Source organism: Labeo rohita, chromosome 8, assembly GCF_022985175.1.
Source record: "Labeo rohita strain BAU-BD-2019 chromosome 8, IGBB_LRoh.1.0, whole genome shotgun sequence".
Taxonomy (NCBI): Eukaryota; Metazoa; Chordata; class Actinopteri; order Cypriniformes; family Cyprinidae; genus Labeo; species Labeo rohita.
The window spans coordinates 2,886,794-2,912,706 of NC_066876.1; the positions used below are offsets into that span (position 1 = coordinate 2,886,794).

Genomic DNA, 25,913 nt, shown 5'->3' on the forward strand with positions numbered 1-25,913 from the left:
GACTCCTAAATAGATATTTTACCACTCTTTTGTGTTACAAATTAGGTAATTATCTATTATGTAGTAATAGATTAATTTATGACGAGTGCACCTCAAAAATCTACATCATAACAGGAGTTCTGACCTTTGTCACAAAGTTTGTTGCCTTTTTCCCTATCACGCAATAGAACTATTAAAGGGGTCATCGGATGCAAAGTTCACTTTTACATGTTGTTTGAATGTTAATGTGTATTGGCAGTGTATGTACAAATCTACCACATCTAATAATATCCCCTTTTTCAAATCAAGCCGTTCTCAGATGCCTGTCGTTGTGGCATCACACTGACAGAGGCCGCTTCCACGATAGTTGATTGACATGAGCGTTTTACCTCAGGTCAGCTGTAACAGTCCGACCTCCATTGTTTTGATGCCGGAGCAGGGATGTAAGTTAGACAAGAATATCTCCGATTGAGTGATTGAGGTATTGTGTTGCTGGATGTAATAATGAACATAGTGGTCGTCATTTACATCTGAGCCGCTGAAGATGCAGTAGATTACATTTGTTTGTGAATGGAATGCGCCTCCCGATCTACATATATCCGTCTATGTTCGCGCAAATCATTCATGATGCAGTTTCACTTACAGCAGAAGTGAGTATAAGAGTTTTTTTATGAATCTTTGTGATCGCCTTTCCTAATAACGTTCTAGTTAGCAAGTTTAGCGGCTAAATGCGGCTAAAGTAAACAGGCTCGTCTCTCCAAAGAGAGAAGAGAGGGGCGGGGCGAGCAGAGCTCATTAACATTTAAAGCAACCTCGACCAGAATGAGATGATTTTTGCAGAGCTGATTTTGGCAAGGTAAAAAGGGTGTTGTTTTATACAACCATTGAGAATTTTTAACCAAAGTATATTATAGACTTTTCATTAAGAACCTGAAGAATCATATCAACTTGTAGAAAATGGGCGTCCAATGACCCGTTTAAGAAATTATATATCAACTGAAACCTTAAAATCTCAAAATTCATCCTTTGAAAACCATTTTTAAATCAGACATTACATTACCATGGAAATCGTAAATCAAAATCATATTATAAAATGTTTTCGTTTATGTATTATAAAAATGTAACTTTGGATAGTGCATTTTCATGTCTATGTTCAAGATAGGGAGTGACAGGTAAAGGGTTAAGTGCATCTGTCCATTCATCATCTGAAAATGACAACACATTTGCCGGTGTTGATGTAAAAATGTTTACACAGTTACCTTGATCAGTATTTTGCCTTTTAGGGCTTCAGGTGAAGGCAGAAGTCCAGATGGGTCATTAGGGATGGAGGACACGTCCAGTTTGTCACCCAACACTTCAGTCAGATACTGAGCCATCTTTTTCTGCTGGGGGACACTGCAGTGATTCTCAATGGACAGAATGATTGGATACCTGGGGAAACATAGTCCAAAACATGCATTTACATAACCACAATAATATGTTGAAATGGCATTACATTTTGAGACAAATAGCTTAAAATGGCAACTTCAAATTTTTAAAAAAATTGCTTGTTCCCTGTCTGAGGTGGACAAACAACATTTCTCAAGGTTAAGGAATAATTATATTATTATATTCAGTGATTTCAGGTCTTATTTCGTACTCTATTAGTGGAAAGCACAGACTATTTTGGTACAAGAAACCTTGATAGATAATCTGTGAAAACAAATCGCTCCGGATGACAGATACTGCTGCAAATGAGCACTGTCGATGCAGTTTATAACCTAAACAAGCTGAAGTGGCAAGTCAAACAGACACAAGATAGATACATATCACATTCGACATGTGTGTGAGATGTTGTCTAAAAATAGCTTTTTGTTTACTGCGACCCTCACGAACTCTTGACAGCACGCAGCTTTATTGTATTATCACCTTTAGCAACAACAACACCTGAAAGTCATAGCAATGGAGGAAATCATGTGGAAACATGCTGTCAGTGTGAAATGTTCATGCGGACACACACGTTCACACACTCCTGGAGCTCAACTGCACAACAGTGCTGTCTTCAGGCTCAGAGAATGGGATATTACAAACAAAATGTGACTGTGGGCTAGAATTGACTGTCCTTCACTGCCAGCAGTCAGAGACGTAACCTTCAAGAATGAAACTTGAAGGAATGCTCACATAGACTGCCAAGTAATAACTGGCTTTAAAAGACTTGGTCACACTTTATTTCAAGGTCCAGTTCTCGCTATTAACAAAGCATTAACTATGGCTTTTGCCACAGTAAACTCTTAATTTGCTGCTTATTAATAGTTAGTAAGGTAGTTGTTAAGTTTAGGTATTGGGTAGAATTAGGGATGTAGAATCATGTAGAATGTCATGTAGAATAAGGCATTAATATATGCTTAATTAGTACTAATAAATGGCTAATATTCTACTAATATGCATGCTAATAAGCAACTAGTTAAGAGACCGTAAAATAAAGTGTTACCAGAGGAATTCACTAATAACATACATTTGTTACAACTTGTGATTTTAATAATCCATTAGTAAATGCTAAAATTAACATTAACTAATAAATGCTGTAGAAGTATTGTTAATTCTTAAGGCATATTAACTAATGTAGCTAACTAATGTACAAACAAATATACATACACATATCCTTGCACAGTCCTGTATAATAATAATAATAATAATAATAATAATAATAATAATAATTATTATTATTACATATATTATTATTACAATATATTAAAAAATATATTTTCTCCAAAAAAATAAAATGTTTATATCTCTGTCGATTAATGTCTACTGTCTAATAACCTTCTGAATCAGCTCATATCCAATACATCCGATGTCTCTTACTGGTTTTTGATGAATGCATATTTGTTGATGGTCTCGATAACATCTTTGAAGAGGATTTTGGAAGTCAGGGTATAGCCATGATGCACAATTGGTTCTCCATCCTGTCCATCCCAGCAATCCACTAAAGGATCATAATAAAAAAAAAGTTTATTTTTAGTTTATAAAATAAATGTAAAAGGAATTTATTTAAAGGAGAACTCTACTTCCAGAACAACAATTTACAAATACTTTACTCAACCCTTTGTCATCCAAGATGTTCATGTCTTTCTTTCTTCAGTCGTAAAGAAATTATGGTTTTTGGGGAAAAAATCTGCGTTTTTCTCCATATAATGGACTGATATGGTGCCCCGATTTTGAACTTCCAAAATGTAGTTTAAATGCGGTTGTAAACGATCCCAATCGAAGAAGAAGGGTCTTATAAAGTGAAATGATTGGTTATTTTCAAAAAAATTATAAAAATTTATATAGTTTCAAATGCCAAACGCTCATCTTGTCTTAGTCTGCCTAAACTGTTTTTGTTCTGGTTCATGACAGTTAGTGTATGTGGAAAAACTCCCATCTCATGTTCTCCCTCAACTTCAAAATCGTCCTATATCGCTGTTTTACCTTTTTTGTAAAGGGTGTTTGATCTTCTTTGCATGTTCACTTTGCAAAGACTGTGTCAGTACTTCTGCAGCGATGTAGGATGATTTTGAAATGATTTTTGAAGTTGAGGGAGAAAATACGATTTTTTCGACATACACTAACTGTCTTGAGCCAGAATACACAGAGTTCAGGGAGAGAAAGACAAGACAAGCATTTGACATTAAAAGTATTTAAATTGTATTATTTTTATGAAAATAACAGATTGTTTCGTTAGATAAGACCCTTCTTCCTCGGCTGGAATTGTTTACAACCGCATTTGTGATCGTTTGAAGCTGCATTTAAACTGTATTTTGAAATCGGGGCACCATATCAGTCCATTATATGGAGAAAAATGCTAAAATGTTTTCCTCAAAAAATTCTTTACGACTGAAGAAAGAAAGACATGAACATCTTGGATGACAAGTGGGTGAGGAAATTATTTTTAAATTGTTGTTCTGGAAGTGGACTTCTCCTTTAATTTATCTAAACAAAACAAAAGCATGTTTTAAAAATCATGCAAAGAGCTTTTCTCATTAATCTTTTGGAAATCACTGTGAAAAGTAGAAATCCACACTGATTCTAAGAAGAAATGCTAAAAGATACTAGAAAATCAGGCCAATCTTACCTTCAACACATCTACAGCCAGCTTGCAGCACCCAGGCATACATGTCCACCCGAGACTGGGACATGAGCTGGTCGCCCATCAGGTAGGTGTTGTGGGAGGAAGCAATGAAGTAGTTACTGAGGGGCTGCGACATGTCCTGATTCACCTCGTAATGCTCAGGGTTAAAGATGTCACCAGCAGGACTGCGCATGTAATTTGTAAAACCTGTGAGGTACAATTAGAGGTTATTGTGAATTCTTGTCATAAATATTTACCAGTAGTTGATCATCACTTGATCTAAGATGAATCCTTTGCTATATGCACATTTTATAGCTCTATATTTTATTATTTTCTTTTGTGAAGTTTACTCATTTATGTCTCATGTTACGTCTAATTTTAGCAACATCTAATTTATAACACTTGAAAGACCTTTGTCAGAGTAGCACCATTTTTAATCTTTGACAGGAAAGAAAACAAGACTGTGAGGTATAGAAGTAGTGCATTCAATACATTTTACTGTTGTTTAACAAGATACTGAACAGATTATACTCTTCCCAAAAAAAAAAAAGAAAAAGGAAACATTCAGCAGACAAGAAGCCCATAAACAGTTTTGAAAGTTGAGAGTTATTATGTGATCTAGGACCTTTATAGAGTACATGACACTGTAAAGACTGTAGCTCTATTCCTCACAGCCTCGTTTTCATCTGTTAATGTGGCTCCTAACGTAACTAAGGTCTAGTCTCAGTTGGTCTTTTTCACATTTCTCAGAAGCAGAAGTCATCATAGTTGGGTAAACTTTTATAGTGGTGAACTAAAATTACAACAAATATAATTTTTGTGTTCCCATTTGCCCTAATAGCTAAATAAAAAATCCATAATAGTGACAAAATCCCTGATGTTAGTCAGAGGATAGAAAAATATTGAATTTACAGTCACTCCTTAAGCCACTGTATCAGAAACCCTCACAGAGAGTTCGTTTTCTGTAACTCAGTGCCAAGCTACACAACATATAGTGTTATAAATGTACATTCATGTTTATAGAAATGAAGAAACTAAAAACTGCTAGATATACGATGTGGAAATGCACCATTACAGTCTGTAAAAGGGTCAAATGCATGCATTTCTATTAAAAGGACTGGCAACAGGACATGCGGTCACACTATAAGCCCATGAACCTCTTAAAAAGTAACTTTTCCCACAAAAGAAAATATTAGAAATAAAAAGTGCATACCGTCAATACCCAGGACACCCAGTGTCTGGTTGTCAGGACAAGGCTCAAACTTGGACACAATTTCGAGGCAGTGCTCCTTTGAGACATTTGTCATCTGAAACACAAACAAACAGTAAAGATGAACAGGTGAACGGTTAAACACTTACAATGCATTTAAAACAGTTACTACAGCCATCTAACTAAATCAAAGCTAAATTTTTATTCATATTACATGTGAAGTTTCTGATAAATAAGACGACAGGGAGCCATACTCGCACAACTAACTCATCTCCGCTCTGGAGTCCGATTGTGACGCCTGACAGCTGGCGTTTAAATGGACTGATTAGTCAATGAGATTCCCATCCACGCCAATCAGTGTCAGATCTTTCCTCCAGCTAATGCAGCGGGGGATGACGGGATCCTGCCAGCTGTGGATACCGAACCGCAGAAAACCGTGCAGTACATCAACACTCTTGTTGATGATTAGCTGCTGGTGGAACTCGAATGGATTGGTCTGCTTTGTTCTCAGCTCTATTTTTCTCAGTCCATTAAGAAACTAGCAATGACGTTTGATGAGGGACACTTTTTTCCACTGGTAACTACTTGAGACAAATGAGCTTGAAGTGTTATCATGAAGAAAAGGTCGCTCTGAGTGGTACATTTGCTTGAAATGCTCATTTTCTCATTCTATATAATTCATGGTGGGCTTTTTGTGTTTTTAATTTCAATTTGACTGCATGCTAGTGCTTTATAATGCTGTACATTAACACATTTTTAATGAGATTTTAACGATTGCCTGAAACATATCAGCATTCTGTCAACCACTCACTTGAAACACCACTTGAATCAAACATCATGTGGATTTTTGATTTGCAAGTCTAAAGAAATATGATAATTTACCAGTAGAGGTGATTTTGCAAATGAGGTTACATAGGTTAATGAGCGTCAGAATAACATTCATACTTGTTAACATATCGTTTCACTTGCGACGACTGTAAGTTCATTGATTTCATTTTAAAATCACAAATCAGTTTAGAGTCCAGAGGCATCTTTCAAAATATGTGCATATGATCATAATAAATGTCAACATACAATCATTTCCTGAATGTTTTTATAAATAATTTATAAAACTGAAAAACGTTAATGGATGAATTACATTTCAATGAGCATTTTATCAGCTCTTCACCTTCACTGCTGTGGTGAAAGTACAAATTTTCTATGTAGTGTCTCAGTGTCAACAAATATGGAGGGGGTGAGAACAAATATAAAGCATATGTGAAAAAAAAAAAAAAAAAACGCAAACATAATGTGTGGTTGGTGAGGTAAACTCTTTTCTCATTAACCAGTGTTTATTTTTTTATCATATTTAATTTTTTTTATCGGATTTAATAATCAATTGACCATATACACAGAGCGTTCTTTAGTTTCCAGTGTAGCTCATTTTATATGTGCTATATATAGGTGGAGACTCTTGAGACTTCTCTTCTGCCTCGTTCTTATTCAGAAACTGAGAAAAATAACAATTGCAACAATGCAAATAATGATAGCGGCATAAACATTCAGTTTCATATTATTTAACCACATAAAATTTAAATTCTGAGCCTGGTAATCCCAGGAGAGTACATAGACATGTAGTTGTTGTGCTGACAGCTACACACTGTCATAAATGTTTAATCTAACATTAGAAAGCCAGAGATGCTTCTATTCAAGGGCATCCGAATAATATTCTTGATAATCAATAACTTGCCTTATTATTTTTCAACTTTGTGCACTAAGATTCACTTTCCATTCATAAAGACAACATGAAAAAAATGTTTTTTTTTTATGGAAAACAATGACTTTTTAAGATGAAAATGACATGAAATTAGAGGATCACTGCAGCTGCCATTTCAACTCCCATAGTTTTTTCACGTATTGCTTTTCGATTTATTATAAAATTACTAGTGTAACAAATTTTAGTACTTTTATAGCAAGTGCGGAAAGTCATTAAAATTAATAAATAAATAAATAAGCTCAGACACAAACAGCCTATGTGGGGTGAACTATTAAAATACTTATATATAGTTCACTACAAATTAAATAAGTTAAATATTAATGGTATAAGAATTAAATAATGCATTCAATATGAATCAATATTAATTTGAAATATTTTAGATTTAATTTAATAACTACATCTTTTTACTTACATTTTAATAACAGTATTATCTTGAACTGTAAAAGCTATTAAATATTCAACCAACACAAACTTGTTACTGCTGTAGTTTCGTTACTCTGAATTTAGTCTGAATCATTTAAGACTAAGCTCTGTTTCTGACATCGGCTTGTCAGATGTTTCCTTCGGTTACTACTGTCAATCATATCAAATGACTCGTGCATATTTAGCGGCTTTACTTGCAGATTTTTTACACTGGCGTTTGTCATTCTTGAAACAGTATACACTGGCGTTTGGTCCTCTTAGACAAACAAAATTGTGAATGGATTATGTAGAGAAAACGAGCAAAGGACAATTATGAAACAGTACAGTTGACCGGAAATGACTGAGCTGGCTTATCTAAAACAAGGAAGTAATCCGTGCATATAGTCAATTGATTCCTCAGTTGACGACAGGTAGATGCAGACCATTTGCCGAAGGTCCATATTTATTCTACATGCCTTATAAAGATGAGAAACTAGACTCATATCTAAATATTTATGTGCAAACAAGGTCACTTATTTATGAAATTCATAGCCACTGCAAGTGTATTTCATTTTTCAGTATGAATGACCTGCTAATGTAGTCTTAGTGTTTTCAGACTACTAATAAAAATTCATATAAAGCTTAAGCTGCCACCCTAAGCAAAGCTTTATTGAATTCTGTTTTTCAAAACCATGAAAGAGGAGATCTGGGAGTGTGTAAGGACAATCCTTCCGAAAAGCGCCTATGGTCACATTAGCGTGGAAAGGACACATTGTATTTTCATCAAGTTTATCAAATTATGTGCCTGAGTTAAAAAGCGGGACATGCAAACAACAAATGCTTCACAGTACCTGCTGCCTTTTTACCTATTTGTGGATTATACCCACCAACCACACCTCACCTTTTGTTCAGTCTCGAGGAAGCGTTTGAGGTCATCTGTGTCCAGGTGGTCTTTGTGGTTGCTGTAGGTGAGCATCAGCAGGTAAAGATCGCGTCGAGTTGACATCATCTTATAAAAAGAGCAGAACTCCTCAAATCCCAAAGTGCCCTGGTTGTCATCAGTGTCTGCCTCCTAAAAATCAGTGATGGAGAAAGACTGAGATTAAAATCAGTGAGATGGAAAACTCATGTTATTAAGTCCTTGAATTATCAATTAAGAATTAGCAAAAAATGATAAGGAAAATTAATGCGAAGCAAGTGGTTTGCCTTTACATGAAAGTTGGGTTTGAGATATTACACGTTTCATTCATGGACTGATGTGGTATTGTTTATTGTTTTATATGGCTAGTTTTATCCCTGAGAGGAAGCAGGTCATAAAACACTGTGTCATTGAGGTGGACATTTAATGGCTTTTCTGTCGTGGACAACAAAATGTGAAGCAGAATATTTATGCTGCACTTTTTCAAACAAAATCATATTGTGTCCAGGGGCTGCCAGTTACAAAAACAGCTAAAATCACCATTAAGAAACCATAGAAGTAGCCTATTTGACTAATGTTCAATATTCCAAGTCTACTTAAGTTATATGCTGTGAGGAGTGTGAGGAACAAATTTACAGCTTTCCTTTCTCATTTGCTTCCATGTATATTCAAATATTAAGATTTTTGATGTTATTGATGCCAAATGGGTAGGCTCTTGTGTACTTTGTAACTCTGGTGAAGGGGAAGTTTTTTAGGTAATAACGACTGAAATTATGGTTTGTTTCTGACATGAAGCTATTGTAGATTCTTAGTTTCAGAATGTAGTACATAAGTTGAACCACTTTTGTGAACGGCTATGGTGCCATAATTTGCCGTAGTTTGACCTTGAGAATCCTAATTTACTTTTATTGCATGTAGAAATTAAGAAATGTAGTTTTTGAATGAAATATTTGTTTAAAACCTTGTTTCTCCAGGGAATAGTATCTGTAAAAATTGGTCTATTACATGTACAATTAACTTTGGATGCTGTTTATTTTGTTATAAAAATTCAGTAACACTTTATTTTAAGGACCAATACTCACTATTAAAGGATAAGTCCACATCCAGAACAACAATTTATAAATAATGTACTCAGCCCCTTGTCATCCAAGATGTTCATGTCTTTCTGTCTTCAGTCATGAAGAAATTATCGTTTTTGAGGAAAACATTTCAGCATTTTCTCCATATAATGGACTTCATTGGTGCCCCGATTTTGAACTTCCAACATGTAGTTTAAATGCAGCTTCAAAGGACTCTAAACGATCCCAGCCGAGTAAGAAGAGTCTTATCTAGCAAAATGATCTGCCATTTTTTTCAGAAAATAAAAATGTGTATACTTTTTAAGCACTAAAGCTTGTGTAGCACAGGCTCTCACATACTTTTGAATCACGACGAAAGGCCACGTGGAACTACAGACCCAGTGTTTACAAAGCAAACGTGCAAAGACTAAGAAAGTGCAAGTAAGTCAAACGCTGTTTACAAACAAAAAGGTACAACGATGTCGGACGATTCTGAAGTTGTAGGAGAAAATGAGATGGAGTTTTTGCCATTCTCTACCTTTTTGAGCTGGAGTAAACAGGCAATGAACTACGTGATTCGTAGCATCGTGGATGCACATCCCAGAGCCTGTGCTACATGAGCTTTTGTGCTTAAAAAGTATAAAATTTTTTCTTTTTTTTGAAAAAAATGTCCGCTAGATAAGACCCTTCTTCCTCGGCTGGGATCGTTTAGAGCCTTTAAAGCTGCATTTAAACTACATTTTGTAAGTTCAAAATCAGGGCACCAATGAAGTCCATTATATGGAGAAAAACCTGAAATGTTTTCCTCAAAAACCATAATTTCTTTATGACTAAAGACAAAAAGACATGAACATCTTGGATGACAAGGGGGTGAGTAAATTGTTTGTAAATTATTATTTTGGAAGTGGACTTCTCCTTTAACTAGTTGCTTATTAGCATGCATATTACCAGCATATTGGCTGTTTATTAGTACTTATAAAGCACATATTAATGCCTTATTCTGCATGAGCATATGTGACCTTGAACCACAAAACCAGCAATACACTGTATGGGTCAAAATATTAAATAATGATCATGTTCCATGAAGATATTTTGTAAATTTTCTACCGTAAATGTATTAAAACTTTTTTTTTGGATAACATGAATTGCTAATGCAATGCTTCATTTGGACAACTTTAAAGGTGATTTTCTCAATATTTTGAGATTCCCTCAGCTTCCAGATTTTCAAATAGTTGTATCTTGGACAAATATTGTCCTATCCTAACAAACCATGCATGGCCACACTTTATTTTAAGGTCCACTTCTTGCTATTAACAAGCCAATAACTATGTCTGTAGTCCTAAGGGTTTATGAACTGTAACCATTTTAGTTACATTGTAAATACTTAGGTGAACTTCTGTAAAACAGTTATGCACAGTTGTGGGTAGATTTGCTTGCTAATGCCTGACTTCAGTAACTGATTTTGGTTATGATGGAAGATAAACCAGCAGCTCTTCAATCAACCGGAGGAACGACTCATTCAACAGCAGCAGCCCATTGTCACAATTAAACCCCTGCCACGCTGAGAACTCAACCCCCTAGAAAACAACAGCGCCTCCACATCTCCTACAGCTTTCAGCCCATAAGAGCCCAAAAGTGTTTTCTCAGCTCAGTGAATCCCAGGCTCAGACGCCAGCGCTGATCCGGAGAGCTGCTGAGTCAAAGGCACACATAAAGGCTTGCGGTGAGCCGAGGCGTGGAGGATGTAATAAACCCTGAGCTAAGCGGCTGAGAATTGCTGCTTTATGGAGAGAAGCGTGAAAACAGGTCACAAATACTGGATGCTCAGAAGAGCCACATTCACACCGCTCCCCCGAAGAGCTGACATCACTTCCTCTGAGTGCACCAGACTGAGGTATCTAAATTATGCTCATTTGAAATGTTATTAAATTTAATCAAACACATAACAAAACGTAACTTTTTACACAATAGATACATTTAAAGAGTGCTGTTGGTGTATGTCCGGGTTTTGCTATGTGATTGCTAATGTATTCTGAGTAGTTGCTATGTTATTTACATACTCATGTTAAAAGCGCCAATCCATGTCTGTCAGATATGCTGGTCTATTGGACTTTTTTCTCTTATTTTATTGTTTGTCAGGTAAAGATCACAAGTCCATTTGTTTAAAAAATGTGAATGATAATTATTTCACATAAATAACACAAACTCTGCAGGTTTAATTTGTAGGGTTTGGGATTTATTCAAATCAATAACCATAAATATAATAATAGTGATGCCTGACTTTGTTAGTAATACTACTAGTACTATTACTACTACTACTAATAATAAAATGTTTTGGGTCAATAAAATTTGTATTCATGTTTTTGAAATAAAATTATTGCATTACAAACACAGTAAAAACAGTAATATTATGAAATATTATTACAATTAATTACTGTCACTTTTGATAAATGTAATGCATCCTTACTGAATTTTTTTTTTTTTTTTACTTTTTTTGACAAAATTATGAACGCTATAGTGTTTAAAAATACTAATAATTAAAAAAAAAAAAAAAACAACAACAACAATAAAACAATATTTTCTCTAAAATGGATTATACACAAATTATTTAAAATGTTTGATTTTAATTTCAAATAAACACTGGTTGTTAATATGTATTAGGAAAAAAGACAAAACAAAAAAACTTACAGTACACGGTGTGCTGAAAATCACACAGGTTGTTTGTGAAGTTAAGCCAAAGAAATCAAGGCCAAAGACTTCAGGTGAAAAACACACTCACATCACACTCTGTTGTTAGATAGCAGGGCCAGATTGCCCCCCTGTGGTTTACTGTGTTTACACTAAAGGCCATCTGTGTCCATTTACAGCAGATGGGGTGGACGCTGATGAAGTGTGAAGCTTAGCGACCTGCAAACAGCTGATGTGAGGTCTCAACCACATACTCACACACACTAATCCAGACGGCCTGGAAAAATGGAGCACAGTGGAGCCATACACACCATGAGAAGGCCATGGTGTGGCCCAGGACAAAACAAATAAAAATCTGTAATGCTGTCCAATTACCTGGTCAGACAGGAGTATTCATATTCAAAGAAGAATAATTGTAGATGATGCATGACAACTGTCTCATGCATATGCATGGAAAAAATGGTAAAAGGCTTTTTCAAATGCTAAGCTCTAATCTGATTGCAGGTGTGAGGATGCATAGGTTGTTAACAGTTAAACACCACTGTCAGTGGCGTAACTTTGTTTTAAAAAGTGGGTGGGAAGTGTGAAATATGTATTATTAGCCCCGAGATAATTCATGTCAGCGAATAAATACATAGATAAGAATCACTTATTTATCATCCCAAATAGTCATGTGGTAGAATTTTCCATCAGGTGAGTGAAAGGTTTTGGGTTCTAACCCGCCATCACATGATTTTTTCCCACCATGTATAAGGTAAAGATGCTCTTTAAGCAGCCAGTTATCAAAAAGTTTGTGGTAACTTTCCAAAAGTACTTTTTGAAGCTGATTTGGCAATATTTTGCAAGTGGCTATAGCCTTTATCAACCAATACCAATGTTCCCGAGACTGCAGCTTATCATAAAGGCTTACCTTAAACATCTGTTTGACTTTCTGTCTGGGCAGGTTGACATTGAGCTTGTGCAGGAGCTGTAGGACTTCACTGATACTGAGGCAGCCGTCTCCGTTCTTATCGGCCTCTGTGAAGGTCTGCTTCAGCCATGTGACGGGTAGAGTTAAGGGTCTGAGGGCAATTTCATCATGACAAGCATTTAAACTGCTAAAAGTGAAGTTGCAAGTTTGTCCAGTAGTGTGACAATAACTCTGTTCTGAAAACTGTGTAGCTTAAGTAACAATGCACTTTTTCCAGAAAGTAGTGGTTTAGCGTTAAGAGCTTTATCACTATTCACTCATTCACTTGAGGAAAAAAATATTCAATAGTTTGAGGGTAGTGAATTTTCACAAAAGTATAGCTGGACTCTAGCTAACTATGTTTATAGAAAGCCAGTTTGACTGTAACTAACTACATCGTAACTACTAAAACATAAGAAGCTTCCCAAACAGAGCATTAGGGGTGTGCAATATTTATCCTCTATGAAAATATTGTAATTGTTGTTTTAGCGATTTGCGAGCTGAGTATGACACCCACTTTGCAAAAAACAAACAAAAACATGTTTTGACAGTTCAAACGCATTCGGTACATGATGAAGCCTATTAGAATAGAATGCAGTTAGAATGCCACAGTAATTCAAGCTATGAAAGCAAAATTACCTGTTTTGTTTTTGTTTTTTCTATATAAGATATGATATAGGCAATGTAACACAAGTATGAGCGCTGGCTGTTTTCTTGAATTATAGCATTTGAGCAAATGTGATATTAACTTCATACAACAGTTCAAAAAACAGGAATTTAATACTGAGTTACATTTTAGACACAATATTGTCTGTTTTTTTTTTTTTTTTTTTTTTGAAAACAGCCCCAAACAAAGACAAAGCAGAACTGTTACACGTCTCTAAGCAACAGTGTTTTGTTCTTGAATTAATCTGTTTTTAAATGAATTATTTGAGTCAATGATTCAATAATCCATTCATAAGCCCTATTCGGATCGAACTAGATTTACACAGGGGTTCATTAGAGAAATTTGTGTTTCACAGATATACTTTGCAATTTTAATTCCGTCCGAATCTGCCATGTCTGTGTTTTTTCACAAAGTGTTTCCTTATGTGTTTAGGCCACGTGAATGTAGGTGCTCTTACTGCTTGCATTTTTGAAATGTTTGCCTCCTGGGCAAAGAAATAAGAAATAACAAGATCGCATGATCTCTGCAATGCGCAGTGACCCTCCCATCTCTGTAATAACCACAGAGATGTTAGTCCTATTCGAATTGGTGCATTAAAAAAATCGCAGACGCCGGGTGATAAGAACTGAAGTTGAAACAAAGTTTAGAAAAATAGTCCTGTCCAAAAAGGGCTATAAAGACCATTTTGAATGAATCGTTTGAATGAATGATTCAAAGGATCACTCATTAAGGCAGGGACTTGCTGCCAACTATTGGCTGCTTTTTGTTTCACATTTACTTATCCATGACAGGCCCAAACCAGCCAGGTTACTGGCATAAAAACGCACTAAACTAAATATTGTTTAATTATCAATGTAAAACACACACACACACACAAAATCGAGATATCATTTTTTGTCAATATCGCACACCCCTGCAGGGAATCTAACTCTTCTGACAGTTCCAATGTGCTCATTTTTCCTAATCTACTTAAAATTGGAATATTAGTAAGACATATTGCATCAGCTTTATTGAGTTTCTGAAATGGGAGCTCCATCAGGAAGGATATTGGTCACGAGTGCGCTGTCGTTTGGCCAGACTGTCTTCATCGCTGATGCCAGCCATAAGGTACTTAAGGCCAGTAATCCAGGTGCGAGCTTCTTCTCCTGTACCTGACACCAGGTCAAGGGACTCCATGTGCTCGCCATAGTAGATGCTGAAGCAGCAGTTGGGATCAAAGCTGCCGTCTGCATACCGCTGGAAGATCTCCGACTGCTTCCCCTCACACACCTCCCGAATGGAGTCGATTGAGACTGTGAGGAGACAGAGAGAGAAAAAAACACTGCAATAGGGACTGAGAAGTTAAAGAAAGAGTTGACATTTACGCTGTAATCCTGAGGTGTTCATTAACATTCTAGTTTCCTCCAAGCTGCAAAATATTCTAAGAAACATCATCTCGCATCAACATCCTAATGCTAGGAATGTGTGTAATGAAGTCTCTCAAGAACAGATTATGTAAATGAGAAGAGCAGATGGCTACCTCAAATTTAAACACTCTCTAATGCCAATGTAGACCATCTAGAAACATTTAATTCATCAATTTGGGCTCATTTAAAACCTGTCTGCCAAGACTAGCCACATCTGAACAGCATGCTATAGTAGCACATTCCTTGACTTAAAACAAGCAATCCAAATAACTACTGGAGTGACATCTGATTCAACACATGCCGGTCGTCTAACACCCATGGCTGAAATGTATCACCATATCAAGATGGGATTTTAAACAAATAAACATAGCATATCTATTTACTTGTTCTCTAGAATACTTGATTCTGATGATCAGTCATGGCTTTCTGTATATTTAATTTAATTACATTTTTCTGTATATTTAATATATTAATATATGATCTGTATATTCTTGTAATGAAGCTAAAGTGCACTAAACTGTAAACTGTACTACACAAATTGCCCACAATGTAATTAGGAAAAAAAGATAAACAACAAGAAAGTACATTTAGGAAAGATAAGCTAGAAGAAAGACCATATAGAGTCATTTTACAAGCATATTTCCTTTTGAAACAGGAAGTTGGAGGAAGACAAGCTGGAGCTTTTTGAAAAGAAGCCAAAAGCTTCCAGTATACATGGCTACAAGGCAAAACCACACTTAAGAGCTTGTTAACTATTGTAATCTATCGTTGACATCTGTTTGTATATTGTTACACTGTAAAAAATGACCCTGAATTTAACGGTAAAAGACTGTAAAAATGCTACAGTAAAATCCTGTTAAATGGTTAGTGGTAAATTCCCCTACTATATAAGGTAAAAAACTGTATTGAACATTGCATGTAATTTTATGGTAGTATACCGTTTTTAGAAGTGAAAAAGAGCATATAATTTACAGTGAATAACCGTAAATTGACATTCCCATAATTCCCTGCGTTACATTTCAAATTTAATGTTTAATTAATTAATTTATTTATTTTAAATAACTGTTTCTTCTTAGTTTTTTCTTATCAGTTTTGTAGATTAGGGTTGTATGTTAAACATAATGTTGTTAAATGAATGTTTACTGCATTATTTCAGTTTCATGTGTGTTACCATGATGGTGTTTAGTGTTTGTGTGAATGACACTGTGCATGACTATATATGTTAACATTTAAAAGCTGCTTGTGATGGGCTTTGGTTCATCATGTGACTTTCTCATAACCACCTGCTTTTGGTGGTTATCAGTGTATTACAAAGGTACAAAATAGATTTCAGTACTTCAGTAGGTTGATATATTAACATTATATCAGTTAATGAAATTACGGTATTTAACTGTAAATTTAAGTTAAATCCATTACACCTAAAATGCTACCATATTTTTTACGGTAAAATTCCGGCAACCACAGCTGCCGTTTTCTTTTTTTACAGTGTATGCAACTATTTTTGGTTTTCAAAAGGACAGCTTGATTGTGGTATAAATACCTAAATCTAAAGTGAAACTTTCCATATACAGATAAGACTATAAAAAGCATAAAAAGTGCCATCTGTGCGTGATTTCCAGTAGGAGACTTCTAGGCTGCTAAATAATGCAGACTGAGGTGGCAGAAAACACTGTTAAGATGTTCTTATTGTTGCACGCTGTCAACATATTTAGTATCATTTGCAGTCTCTATGAATCCATGCAGACTCAGAAGTTCTCTAATGAATCTCACATGCAGTTTTTTGAGCACGAATCAACTGGTGCATGTGTGGGCTCAATGAGGCGACTGCAATCTTTCCGGTTAAGACTGATGAATAATTGAGTCAACTTAAGAAGCTGATTAATTCCCCGGGCTGCGGTGGAATGTCGGGACTCTGAACTTTATCCCCCCTCACGAGAGACAATGAGCGCTGTCATTTAGACATGAATCATCGGCTGTGCTACTGAAGTAACGTTCCCCTGTGAGGCGTGATGTCAATAACTCATGCGAGTCGAGGACACCCTTAGGAAATGCAAAAGACAAGTGAGGCAGGTCAAGATACAGACGCTGTAATCTATTCTAGTCACGCATGACAGTTTGAGCCATCAAATTAAATTTAAAACAACAACTGCAACAGACATAAATATGATTGATTAGCAGCGTTCCTTTTTTAAATGCTCCTCAAGCTATGCTCAGGTTATATCACCACTGCACTCATTGGGGATCTCAAACTGTCACACAGTTAGTCATCTTAGTCATCTAAGACTCTTAGATGAGATATGATTGAGATCTCCATTATTTCAGCGTTAGTACTTCTTAGGACAGGGGTGTCTAATCCTGCTCTAGGAGGGCCACTTTCAAGTAGAGTTTAGTTCCAGCCCCAAATTATACACACCCGAAACAGTCAAAGTTTTTGGAATCATTAGAAACTTTCAGGGAGGTGTGTTGGAGCTAAACTCTGCAGAAAGTCGTCCCAGCTGGAGCAGGAGTTGATACGCCTGTCTTACACTCTCAAAAATAAAGGTTCTTTATTGACATGTGTTTCTATAGATAAACTTTAATGTGCAAGGAAACTATCCATTGCAGAAAAGGTTCTTTATGTTGTTATTTAGATTACATGTCAATAAAATGTTATTTTATGAAGTGTTATCAAACTTGTCCTGGGGACCCTCCACCACTGTAAATTATCATTGTCTCCCTCATCTATCACACCTGATTCAAATCATCAGTTTCATTGTTCAATGGAGGACACTATCCTGCAGAGTTTAGCTCCAAACCTAATCAAACACACCTCTTGAACAAAGCCAATAGAAGGCAAGCCTGCAACTTTTAGCCAAATAAATAAATAACGCTAATGCTTCCGGGTTTGGAAAAAAAGGACCCGAGGCAGTTTTCTTTAAATGGATGTCAATGGAGAGGAGAGGCTTCACTACACTGAATAAACAGCTTTTTAGAGGAAACAGCTTATCATTTAATGCATTGCTGGCTAGTTTTCAACGTTTTTGCATTTTACACTAGACCAGGGGTCACCAAACATGATCCAACTTGCCTCAAAACACCTGCCTGGAAGTTCCTAGTATACCTAGTAGGACCTTGATTAGCTGATTCAGGTGTGTTTAAGAGCTGAGTTGGAGCTAAGTGTGTTTAAGTGAGTTGGAGCTAAACTCTGCAGGAAACCAGCCCCCCAACAGCTTTGGATTGAACTATGAGTTTACACTTTAAATGCTGTTTTTATAAGAGAAGTCACTGACTTTTTGCGACAGGTGGGATTCAGTTTACGGCACTTCCCATTCATTCCTATGGTATCTGTAAACACAGATTGAGTGTCGCACAATTCTGAACTGAAATGTAATGACTTCAAGGCTGTAATGTGATTGGTTATCAAGGCACACATGATACAAGTTGACCATTATGCTTTCTCGAAAAGCAAGTAATACAGACCCTCTCATCTACCTATAGTAAAAAAAAAAAAATCTGTCTTGACATTTGATTTGCTTGTTCAGGTGTGTATGATTAGGGTTGGAGCTAAACTATCCAGTTGCCCAGCCCTGTTTTATAGAATCACTACAAGAACAATCTATTGGAACCTTTATTTTTAAAAGTGTAGAAAAAGATCAGAGACAATAACAGGCTGGAGTACACTACAACTTTTAAAATCTGAACAGATTTTGAAACACAAGGCAGCATACACTTTCACCACACACCATACACATCGACTTTGCTGGCCATCATACACTGAACGAGCGTTTCCCAATCCTGGTCCTGGATAACATCCAACACTGCACGTTTTAGACGTCTCCCTAATCAAACACACCTGATTCAACCTGATCAAATCATTAGTAAACACTCCTGGAAAGCCACTGTCCTGAGTTTGGCTCCAACCCTAATTAAACACACCTGAATCAACTTATCAAGACTCACTAGAAACTTCCAGGCGAGTGTATTGGAGCTAAACTCTGCTAGACATTGGCCCTTCAGTAGCAAGGCTAGACACCTCTGCTCCAAGACCTTAAAGTCTCCATGAATTCAAAATTGACATTTTTTGGCTTTTAGTATGAATATGTTAACCTTAAGGTTATCTATAAGCTAGTCTGCTCCAAAACAACAGCAAGATTTGTGTTTACAAGATATAAGCATTCAAAACTTACAGTCTCTCACTTCCGCCAATACGAATCAACAATTTTGATGACATCATGCTGCACTTCAGCTAATCATCAAACTTTCTGTCCAATCAAATGCTCTCTAGAATCCGAAGCGTCCCGCCCCCTACACTATAAATAGATGCTGAAGCTGTGGCTGAGATCGGTCACTTGTTCACAGTGTTAGTATTTTCTGTATGGTGAATGGCATGTAGTGCACAATAGAGGTGATAGGGAACGATTCAGACAGTGTAAATATGGTTTTTGATTGGGGCAAATGAGGTCTGGTTTTGCATTGTGTCACACGAACTTTGGCTCCGGTCCAGAGACACGATTGCACGGAGCTGATAATATGCACGAGTCGGCATATATAAAACACTTTTAAAACTATCCAGCCTCAGTATGATTATGATCACTATTTTGTATTAGTAAGAGTTTCATATTGAATCTAGTGGGTGTCATTTAGACCGTGGCTGTCAAATGCGGCTTTACCGAGCTCAACGGTTCTGCCCGAGCAAATATAAATGAAACGCTATTGGCTATTTTTAAAAGGGGGCGGGGCTGCTCTATATGTCCCACCCTGTTTTCCTGTTTCAGCCGAAATTACATCACCACATAGAATAACGCTGCGTGTTTCGAGGCACTTCAGTGGACCTTTAAATGTATGTGTCAGATAAAAGAGACATCAAAAATGTGTAGGGTTGGGGGTTCTCTTGGACCAGGATTGGGAACCACCATATTAAACGACTGAGGATCATTTACACATTACTAGCCTTTCAAGTCGTTCTGACCACAACAAACGTATGCAGACATGTGTGCTTTGTTGCTAGCAGACACTTGATAAATGAAAACAATAGGTGTTCTAAAATCAGCTTAAAGTATCAAACATGTTTGAAATGTTCTGACTGGACGGAATCAAAGTCTGTAAGTTAAAAATCGCAACCTGTGACCATCATAAACTACATGATTTTCTATGAAATTACCAACTGTCTGCAGATTGGCTCTAGTGTCAATTTGTCCTGACTGTAAATCATCCAGCCTTAATCCTACCAGGCTATAAAAGAGCAAAATCTGAGTGATGAGGTTTTCATCAAGGTCAGAATAAATCGTGGTCAGTAGTGATAGATGGCTAATAAAAACAGTACATTATGACACTTACTTTTGGCTTTCTCATTCTTCCTAGAGGGCCGCCAGCGGATGCAGGACTTGTGCTCGTCCAAGTAGAAAAAGCGCACCAGGCCTTTGGATCCTCCACGCAGTTTCACCATCTGAGTGCCCGTCTGCATGGAACTCATGCATTTCTCCACTAACAGAAGAGAGACGCAAATCATTAGATGGATGAATATCGCACAAACTCTCCACACCAAATTATAAATAAAACATGATAATGCTCTATTATTTGTTGTGTATAACAACAAGATAGACAACTCTTGCCCAGATCCAACTCTCACTGAGAGCGAAAATTCACCAACGTTATTTTTATCATTTCAGATAGCCAAGGTTAAGTTGTCTGCTCCACAGAATATTATTGGTAAACCCCACTCAGGCATTTTTCAGTATTATTCTGTGTTCGTGTGCGTTACCCAGAGGAATAACCATCCATCAAAATATCTGACATGCTCCTGAATCAGCCCTGAGCTCAAAGCGGCCAGCAATCATTACTGTGACCTTTGTGAACCTGATCGAAATCCAATATGTTTCATTTTCAAACGTCCCTATCCCTGCACAACACAACTACTGTTTGGCAAGATTGAGTGTTTCTCTATTCGTACTGTATTTATGAAAGCAAATGCTTGTTGGAAACAATCATAGATTTTTAATAACTGGCATAATCACTCTTAAATGTCCTCCAAATGGCTCATTTTACAATTGTAAAATGTAATCTTTCAACACTGAGGGAAAAACTGCCTTGAAAATTGAATTATCTGAAATTACCAAGCAATGTTCCAATATTAACAACATTTCCGATTTTACCTTTATAAATAAAGACTATAGCAGGAGCATGGCATGTGATGCTTTGATTTATGCATGACATTATCGAGGTAGGCGTCCAGAAACATGGCGCTTTAAGTGTCATAACAGTGCAAGGACAAAAAAACTAACAAGAACAAAATGCCAGCAGATTTTACTCCACCAAACTGCCTTCAGGAACAGAGATGACTGCAAGATTTTTGTTTTTCATTATTCATGCACTTATGCACACAAAGAGTGTGAAGTAACACTTAAGACAACAGTAGATCTGGCTCTGGTAAAGAAGTTTCTTCGGAGAACAGACCGCTGTTACATAAACAGCAGATGAGCTGAGAGACGATTATATAATAATCAGTGATGAGTTCACAATAGTGTGCCACTGCTCTGCGTCCTCCGTTTCCATCTCCTAGTATTAATGTGGCATTAATATTGGCAGAGCTCATCTAAGGTGGCTCTTTATTTGATAATTATGCAGGGAGCATCGACAGACAGGATGTAATATAAGAAGATTTTAGCGAATCACTAAATCCAGGTTTGAGTGATTGGTGTATATGCTTGTGTGTTATTCAAAATGACAGTACACTGATTGCATGGCTAAAGTACCTTGTTCAAGGCCAGGTGGAGATGGAATAGTGATCCCAGGGTCATCAGTACTTCTAACTTCTAAAAATACACCATTTATAGTTCCAAAAAGAACCAAAAAGGATTTTAGAGCCTGATCCCAAGGCGTTCTAGTCTTGTAGAAGACCATCTACAAACCCTGAAAACAACTGTTCAACCCCTCAAAAAATTCTTTTGTGCTCCATAGAAGACAGCAATGCATACAGGTTTGGAGCAACATAAGGGTGAGACATGATAATGGCGGAAATTTTGGAGTTCTTATGTCTTTAGATCTTTTTTATCTTTCTGTCCAGGGTATTTTTTGTCCACTGCCTGAGACTTTGAAGTAAGTATCACAGAAAACAAGCAGTTTGGAAAATGGATGGATAAAATGGTAATGATAGTAACGTGACATGTTTCTGAGTAAAACAGGATACTTATGAAGCAAAATGCCGAGCAGGATTATAAAAAGTGTGCTTTCCATACCTGAACTGACCTGAATGCATTCAACTAAAACTAAAAAAAAAAAAAAACTACTGCCCCGCTACTAAAAAACGTAATGTCAAATAAATAAATAAATAAATAAATAAATAAATCACTACTTAGATTAGAAATAAAATAAAACTTAACTGACATGGTATAAACGTAAAAAATGCAAAAATGCAAAAAAACAAAAAAAAAAACAAAAAAAAAACAATGAAAATGTAAAAAACAAACAAACAAAAAAGGCCTATTTCTCATTTTCATTCAGTTTAAAATGAAGTACTAAAGCTTAAACAGAAAAATTAAACTTAAAAACTAATTACTAAAACTTGAACTAAAATTAAAACATAAAACTAATAAAAACAAAATCTAACCCAGTTAACGAAAACTATAATAGTATATTACAGTCTTACACAAAAATATTACTATATTTAACAATACTAAAATAATGGCCTGTTGTCATTTGCATTAACTTTCAGTGAATTATTGTATTAAATATAGGCAAAAATTTTAAAAGGCAACATTTCCCAATGTTTCATTTTAGGTGTTAAGCAAGTTAATACATTTTGATGAAAGATTATAAAGACAAACATTTATTTTCTTTGTAGTAACATGCACTGAGTAGTCATAACAATAAGGCCAGGAATGTGCTTTAAAAATGTCAGTGTGGTCAGCTTGGATTTCATGTTGACTTTAAAGCACTCAAAATAAATAAGCAATACGCTCAAGAATAATGGAAAATAGTTTTTGATATGAAGAGGGTCCTTTGCTGAACATACAAAGAACTGGTGAAAACATTTCTTTTAAGAATATGAAACGGAACCTGCAACCTTTGTGGTTGATTAGGCAGCTAAACCTTTAAACATAATGTAGCTGGGTTTAACAAAAGTTCAGCAAGACAGTGCCAGCTTAACGCACCGTAAATTCAGCCAGCATTTTTCCCTTGGTCTTTTAAATTGATTTGATCCCTATTGCTGAATACACAGCAGGAAGTTCAGAATCAATAGGGGTTAGGCCAAACCGCTTTTTGATTGCTTGAACAGCAGACGCCAAAAAAAGAATGCTTTAGTGAATGTGTCCCATGTTGTGCAAAAGCAGTCTAACGCAGGCGTTTCCCATGTGGTATCTCATCATAAAACGCTCCTCTAGTGGGTCTGAAATGGTTGCTATGGAAACCAGGTTCATGGTTGAAGCGTTCGAGAAACCTGAATGGAAATTTAAAATCAAAACGACTAGTTGTGTTGCTCATTGACCAGCTTGAATACTCGCATAACTAGTTGGCTCAAGAGCGTTGTTGGCAGCAAGACGCTACAACTGTTATCAGTTAAGTCCACGTCACTGAAGAGTCAAAAGAGGCTGTGGCGATTGGTGGCGTTTAAGCCCGTTTAACAGAGGTGATCCTCTAACGCTGCCACATAGCAGGTCAAAGGGGCTCGTCTGCAGGATGTGTGCCAGAGAGAAGTAAGGTAAACCTCTCACGCAGCATCCATCAGGGAATTAAAGCTTAAAGGGATTGCCCATATGTCAGCCCTTGTACAAACAGGTGCCTTTCCATCATGACAAACAAAAGAAATCAGGCTTCTTGACGTCTCAATGCATTGATGAAGCCAAATGTCACACCGGTACGCTGTAAACAACCGGGAAATAGTTTTGGAGAGCAAGTAAACAACATTTTATGACTGCAATGATATTCAGTTGCTATGATTTAACTGTCAAGTATCTCTCATTTTACAAGCCGCACAGTTGATTTATAGATTTGCTCTGTAATAAGAAAGAATTTGCCATATTTATTCTTTTTTATATAGGTGCTCTTTTTATTATTATTATTATTATTATTATTATTATTTTAACAGTGCACAGTAAGATGATATTTGTGTAAGTATTTAACACAAATTATAAAAAGTTTTTGTAAAACAATGCTGGTTTGCTGGGTGCCCCAAGCCCAATATAACATGACCATACTTAGATTAGAACTTTATTATATAGCCAGTGATCAGAATGGATTTTAATGTAACGTTTTTACAGTTCATTAAATGTATTTCAACAGAAAATAGTCCTGTAAGTTTTATGCATCATGATGATGGCAGAACTGTCAATTTAAAAGATGCTTCTGTTGAATATGTGACTCCATCAGGCTAATCAAATTTAGACATGAATGGCGATTTTAGATTAAAACTTTGTACAGCTAAACTATCAAAGATAGATTTTTTTAGACATTGCATTAAAATAACTGAATCTATAAGATAAATCAGTTTCTAAACCTTTACTGTGTAATGTACACAAATAACAGCATCAGCACGGGCCTGTCCCAATACTAGGGGTGCAATGGATTGATGATTCATGATCTGTACCGATCAGGCCCCACGATTCGACATGCACGTGATTTGCAAATTAGTTTAAAAGTTTAACCATCACAAATTGATGCGTTTTCAGCAATTTAAACATTCAAGCATTTTTAAACCATTCAAGTGCAACAAGAGGTAAAAGAGAACTCAATTCAGTACTCGCGCAAAGACAGCTACGTTTCAGAGACTGCATGAGCAGTTTATTAAATTCTCTCTCTTTCTTTAACAGACACAGTCGGTTATGTGTTAAGTCAAGTGAACGGAATCATAAACAAATCGCTTGTGTATCATTATATTGGATATGTGCAATTGGGCTTAAAGTGACAGCAGCCTATAAATACCTGCTGCCGTTTGCGTCATTTATGTTCATCAAACAGCAAAACAGCTTTTGACAAGAACTACTTTAAGACCTCATTTTATTTTAAACTTTATTTTATTGCATTTATCTATGTAATTTTTGTACTTGTTCTTATTTTATTACTAACTTCATTTGTCATTAACGGTAATTCTGTTTACATTTTAGTGTTTACTGAGGTATTAAAAAAGTACAGTAGATAAAGGGTTTGTACTGTGGGATATGGGTTTGAAGAAAAAAAATAATTTTAAACTAAATACTACTATAAACATTACATTATATACACTGAATATGTGTATTTTGTAAAATGTTTGCAATTGCTTTTTATCGCTTATTTTAGAAACACCGCAATTAAACTGTTTTGCCTGTTCCACAGGGACATTTAGAAGTTTAAGTGCAAAGTGTTAAAACTCAAAATGTCTAAATAGAGCTCTGTAAAACCTTTACTTACTTCTTTACAACACTATGTTATACTGTAAAGTTGTTTTATCAGGTAATCAAAAGAACACTTGGGACAAATACAAGAAATACGTCACGTAAGTAGAAAAGTGGTCAAGTGCAAAGACCACGAATGTGGGTATTGGGACAGGCTGCATCAACACCAAACTAGAACGGTGACAAAAACAAATACTACTTTTAAAAGCAAATTATTGAACATAAGCCTCTCTAACTAAGCCATATTATAAATACAAATAAGATATTTCTGATTTAATAAATGTTTATTATTAATTATTATTATTATGTTTACAGATTAACATCAAAATGTTCCCAAATACTCTCTGGAATCTTTCAAAGACATGCCACTTTGCAAAATGACTTTGGCAATCCACTAAACTGAAACTAATTAATACATTTATTTAAAAACAAAGATTGTAAGA

General features: G+C 36.0%; 1 protein-coding gene across 1 annotated transcript in view; it reads right to left on the bottom strand.

The window, feature by feature from the left end:
* The window catches only part of plch2a (phospholipase C, eta 2a), a 139,061-nt gene that overhangs the window by 25,066 nt on the left and 88,082 nt on the right, over positions 1 to 25,913 (bottom strand). The window contains exons 3-10 of the mRNA XM_051117271.1: positions 20,441 to 20,587; positions 14,765 to 15,010; positions 13,013 to 13,140; positions 8,339 to 8,509; positions 5,283 to 5,376; positions 4,073 to 4,276; positions 2,824 to 2,944; positions 1,239 to 1,410 (exon numbers count right to left, since the gene is read on the bottom strand). Coding sequence (XP_050973228.1) covers positions 1,239 to 1,410; positions 2,824 to 2,944; positions 4,073 to 4,276; positions 5,283 to 5,376; positions 8,339 to 8,509; positions 13,013 to 13,140; positions 14,765 to 15,010; positions 20,441 to 20,587 — 1,283 coding nt within the window. The remainder of the gene's footprint in view (positions 1 to 1,238; positions 1,411 to 2,823; positions 2,945 to 4,072; positions 4,277 to 5,282; positions 5,377 to 8,338; positions 8,510 to 13,012; positions 13,141 to 14,764; positions 15,011 to 20,440; positions 20,588 to 25,913) is intronic.